The 4,694-nt window shown below is 45.8% G+C and overlaps 1 protein-coding gene across 1 annotated transcript in view; it reads left to right on the plus strand.

Annotated features, from left to right (window-relative positions):
- Positions 1-3,061: 3,061 nt before the first annotated feature.
- Positions 3,062-4,694, plus strand: part of OSTM1 (osteopetrosis associated transmembrane protein 1) — an 80,100-nt gene continuing 78,467 nt past the window's right edge. Inside the window, exon 1 of the mRNA XM_006839952.1 lies at positions 3,062-3,454. Within this exon, the coding sequence (XP_006840015.1) occupies positions 3,062-3,454 (393 nt within the window). The remainder of the gene's footprint in view (positions 3,455-4,694) is intronic.

Genomic DNA, 4,694 nt, shown 5'->3' on the forward strand with positions numbered 1-4,694 from the left:
AACTTCATTATAAGGTAAAAAAATGAAAAAATAAAAAACAGCATGGAGGCCATGTCTGACTTCTCCTGGCTTCACAAGAAGGAAGGAGAATCAAACTTAAAATCAGTCCAAGGCTTATTCCTATGAGGCAGAGGTCAAACATGCCTCCACTCTACAATTTTTTTTAGCCTATTGTAACACCAGCCATCTCTCCCCCAGCACTCTCTGTTTCACATCTAGGTTGGATAATCTGTTGCAATGACCACACAGAACTCAGACACAATACCCATGATTAGGGGGTTTATTAAGTATGTGAACAGGATACAATTCAGGATTAGAAACAACTCAGAATACAACAGCCCTCCAGTCAGGAACAACTCTTTTCTGTTGTACTGCAGACATGCCTCACTCTTTGGTCTCTCAGTGATGTGGCCCCTTGACCTCTGCCCTGCTCAGACAAGTGCTAAAAAGGTCCGTTAGCCAGTTTGTAAATGCCCAAAGGGCATATCCTGCAAGCCAATCTCCTGCCCCTTAGAACTCAGCTTTACTCAGTACTTGGGCAGTGAAGCCCTTAGTTGCTCTGTCCTTCCACACTGCCAACTCTGCTCTTACTACATTTCTAAGTAAGGATCTCATGCTCTGATTGTGGGATCTTTCTTTCAAGATTTTTTCCTTGATGGTAGTGGGGTCATTGGTTCCTGCTTCTGAGATGGCTTCTTTTAAATCTAGCAGGAGGGCAAAGCTAACTAATTCCAGCATTAGAGTCCTGTATACCCTATTTGCATGGTCTCATCCAATCTTTTGGCAGGAGTTAAGAAGACAATGGATAGAAAAAACATATGCAATAAATTCATGGTACCAATAAATTCATGGGCATACTCATTGCTGTTGAGGTACCTCTGTTCTTAGGCCATATCAGTGGATGGGGCCAGGAAAAATATACCTTCTCCCACACATACACATATATTTATACATATATACATGTACAGATATAAAGACACACATTTATATCTATACCTGTATTTATTTCTCTATCTCTATAAATAAAAGGAGTGTAGTGGTTATGAATTGGGCTGCGAACTGCAAGGTCAGCAGTTCGAAACTACCAGCTGTTCTGCGGGAGAAAGTTGAGGCTTTCTGCTCCAGTCAAAATGCCTCGGAAACCCTGTACAGGGTCACTATGAGTTGAAACCGACTCGACGGCACTTAACAACAACATATATATATATAAATTGATGCTTTTGAGTTATGGTGTTAGAGGAGAATATTCAAAGTGCCACAGGCTGCCAAAAGAACCAATAGAATCATTTTGGAAGAAGTGCAGCCAGAGTGCTCCTTGGAGGCCAAGATGGCCAAACTTCATCTCTCATACTTTGGACATATTGTCAGGAGGGACCAGTCACTGGAGACTGGTAATGTTTGGTAAGGTGGAGGGTCAGAGGAAAAGAGGAAGACCCCCAACGAGATGGATTGGCCAAGTGGCAGCATTGATGGATTCAAGCGTGGCAACAGTAGTGAGGTTGGCCCAGGATTGGGCAGTGTTTCATTCTGCTGTGCATAATAAGGTCACTATGAGTTGGTATCTACTTGATGGCACCTAACAACAACAAATATATATATGGGTGGTGTAAAAAGTTAATGTGCTTGGATGCAATTGGAAAGTTTGGACTTCCTAATTTATCCAGAGCGCCCTGGAAGAAAGACTCAGCTATGTACTTTAGTAAATCTGTCATTGAAAACCATGTGAAGCACAGTTCTACTCTGACACACACAGGGTTGTCATGAGTCAGTGTCCACTTACCAGCAAGTGGTGCTTTAAACACACAGTATATCTTCAGAATAAATTCTTAGAAGTGCAATTCCTAGATCATTGCTGTTTTTGTTATTGGTTCAGCTACATTGTTTTCTACAGAGATTTAACAATGAACTCATCCACTCACATCACATGTGGTGCCTGAAAGAACTCTTTAACAGTGCTCACTGGATTGCATCATGTAAATCATCTAAAGTTGCATGATGAAAATTAAGACTTGTTTCTTTTTTGAAATGCATTTTTTGTTGTTGCTGTTAACTGTTTTGGGTAACAAAAATGAAACAAAACTTAGCTATCAGAAGCAAAGTTAGGAGCACAAAGCACTAACTAACCCCTATGGGTAACAAGTGGCCATAAGAACCCTCAGAAGCATGAAGGATCAAACCCTATTTGAGTTAGGGCAATACTGCTGCAGTTTACAAGGCAAAAATAATAACTCTGAGAGCAGGATTACACAAAACAGACTGGAAATAATTTTCTCCCAAACTTGCCAGATACGCCAGAAAATGGTTTTCCTGAGCATCCTCTTAGAGTCTAAGCAGAGCAGTGCTATTAGGATGCTTACCGGAGGATAGCCCTATGATTGACTTGAGTCAGTTCTAGACAAAGCTAACGGTGGCCACCATAGGACCAAATTACAGAGTGAAATAATTTAGACCTGAGCTGTCCAACACCATAGTCACTAGGCATATGTGGCTGCTGCTGTTGTTGTTAAGTGCGGTCGAGTGGATTCTGACCCATAGCAACCCTGTAGAGGGTTTCCGAGGAGTGCAAAGCACTACAAACGGCTTTGCAGTCTGGCGCATTAACCCACAGCGTCAATTACATTTAAATGAAATACAATGAAAAATTCAGTTACTCAGCCCGGCAGCAGTCACATTTCAAGTGCTCAACAGTCAAGAGGCTGTGGTTACTACAAAGACACATCAGTGCAGAAAGGTCTAGTGGACTGAGTTGGCTTGTAGTTGAGTTTTTCGTTTTAAGTCACTCGGCTCCTGTAGTCTATAGCACGAAGCCAGGCCGGGCGTCGCGCGCGCCTTGCCAACTCGGATGCCAACTCGCAGATCAAAGCCGCAGATGTCCGCGCGCAACCGCACACGCGCAGGCCTGCGGAGTCAGCCGGCAGCCAATGGGGCGGGGTCATGACGCGCGCGCCTCGTGATGCAGCTACCAGCCTGCGCCCACGGAAGCCGGAAGCGGCGGAGGTCAGCGGCGCTTGCTGGGAGTAGTGAGGCTGTGGTGGACGTCCCAGGGTTTGTGAGACAGGTGATGGACCCGGACGGAACAGTCGCGCGTCAGCGGTCATCGCTGCTGCCGTGGCTGCTGCTTCTGTGGTCCAGGCTGGCTCTGGGCGCGCTTCCCTTTGGCAGCAGCTCCCACCGGGTCCTCCACGACCTCCTGTCGGAGCAGCAGTTGCTAGAGGTGGAGGACTTGTCCCTGTCCCTGCTTCAAGGTGGAGGCCTGGGGCCGCTGTCCCTGCCCCCGGACCTGCCGGATCTGGACCCAGAATGCCGGGAGCTGCTGCTGGACTTCGCCAACAGCAGCGCAGAGCTGACGGGGTGTTTAGTACGCAGCGCCCGGCCCGTGCGCTTCTGTCAGACCTGCTATCCTCTCTTCCAACAGGTCGTCAACAAGATGGACAACATCAGCCGATCTGTGAGGGTTGGTAGAAGAGCACACCGGGACCTCTGGCGTGGAGGGTTGGGAAAGAAGGAGGGTGTAGATGTTGCTTAATGCTGGGGGACCCTCAGTTTCCCCACCTGTTAAAAAACGGGACTTGAACTGGGTTTGAGGAGTGTGGAGCATCGGAAAAGTAGGTGGCATTATAGAACTTGTTAAGTGCTGTCGAGTAGGTTCTCACTCATAGTGACCCTGTATATTGTTGTTAAGTGCCGTCGAGTTGGTTTCAAAGGAGCAGCTGGTGAGTTTGAACCAATGACTTTGTGGCTCAAACTGACCTTGCGTCGAATGCTTATCCTACAGTGCCACACTTCCTATACCCTATAGGCTGGTGGGTTTGAACCATGATCTTGCGATTGACAGTCCATTGTTTATCCTACAGTGCCACACTCGGATCCTGTTTTGTTTGGGAATTTTGCCCCATGTCTGCTGTTGAGCATCTTCTTGGTTACATATTAGCAAATAGATAGACTGATAGTGTTGGGGCTCATAAACTCCTAACCCTACCTCTCTTTTCCTCCCCATCCCTCTGTAGCTTCCTTTCCATCTTCACCTGGAGTGCCCAGGAACAATTTTTGCCTGAAACTCCCAACTGGAGTGGGGAGACTGTTCTGTATGGTTTGCTTGAGGAGCTTGAGCTTTGTAGCCAGAAAATTCCAGATCCACCACTTTCTAGCTTGGATTAATTATCCTGTCAGAGCCTGCAGCCTGGTGTAGTTGTTAAAAATGAATAAATGAGATGCCATATGGGAATTCGCCTTAGTAATTAAATTAAGGCCAGTTGGAGCCAGTCTAATAAGGATCCAGTTCTACTCCGCTTCAAATAGGGCAGCTACTCATATTCTCTGGGCTTGTTTTCTTAACTGTACGATGGAAATAAGAGGATCCCTTAGAAGATTAACTCTTAGTTGTATCTCTCAGGAAATGGGAGATAACATTTCTAGGAAATAATAACTTTAAACCCCCTTACATCCCCCCCATCCCCCGCAAGGTCTTGGTAGCCTGAGAGCTTTTCTGGTTAGTGGTAAATGTTGTGAAGAAGGTAAATTTAAAAATAATTTAAAAGGAAGACATAGTCCCAAAGGGCCTTCTAGAGTAGGAAACGATTAGAGTGAAAGGGCTGGTGGGGGGTATGGGCCAGATGTATCTGGTAAAGGAAAAACATGAGGAAAGATAATTTGTTGTTGTTGTTAGGTGTCATCGAGTTGGTACTGACTCATAG

This window comes from Chrysochloris asiatica, unplaced genomic scaffold, assembly GCF_000296735.1.
Source record: "Chrysochloris asiatica unplaced genomic scaffold, ChrAsi1.0 scaffold00027, whole genome shotgun sequence".
Taxonomy (NCBI): Eukaryota; Metazoa; Chordata; class Mammalia; order Afrosoricida; family Chrysochloridae; genus Chrysochloris; species Chrysochloris asiatica.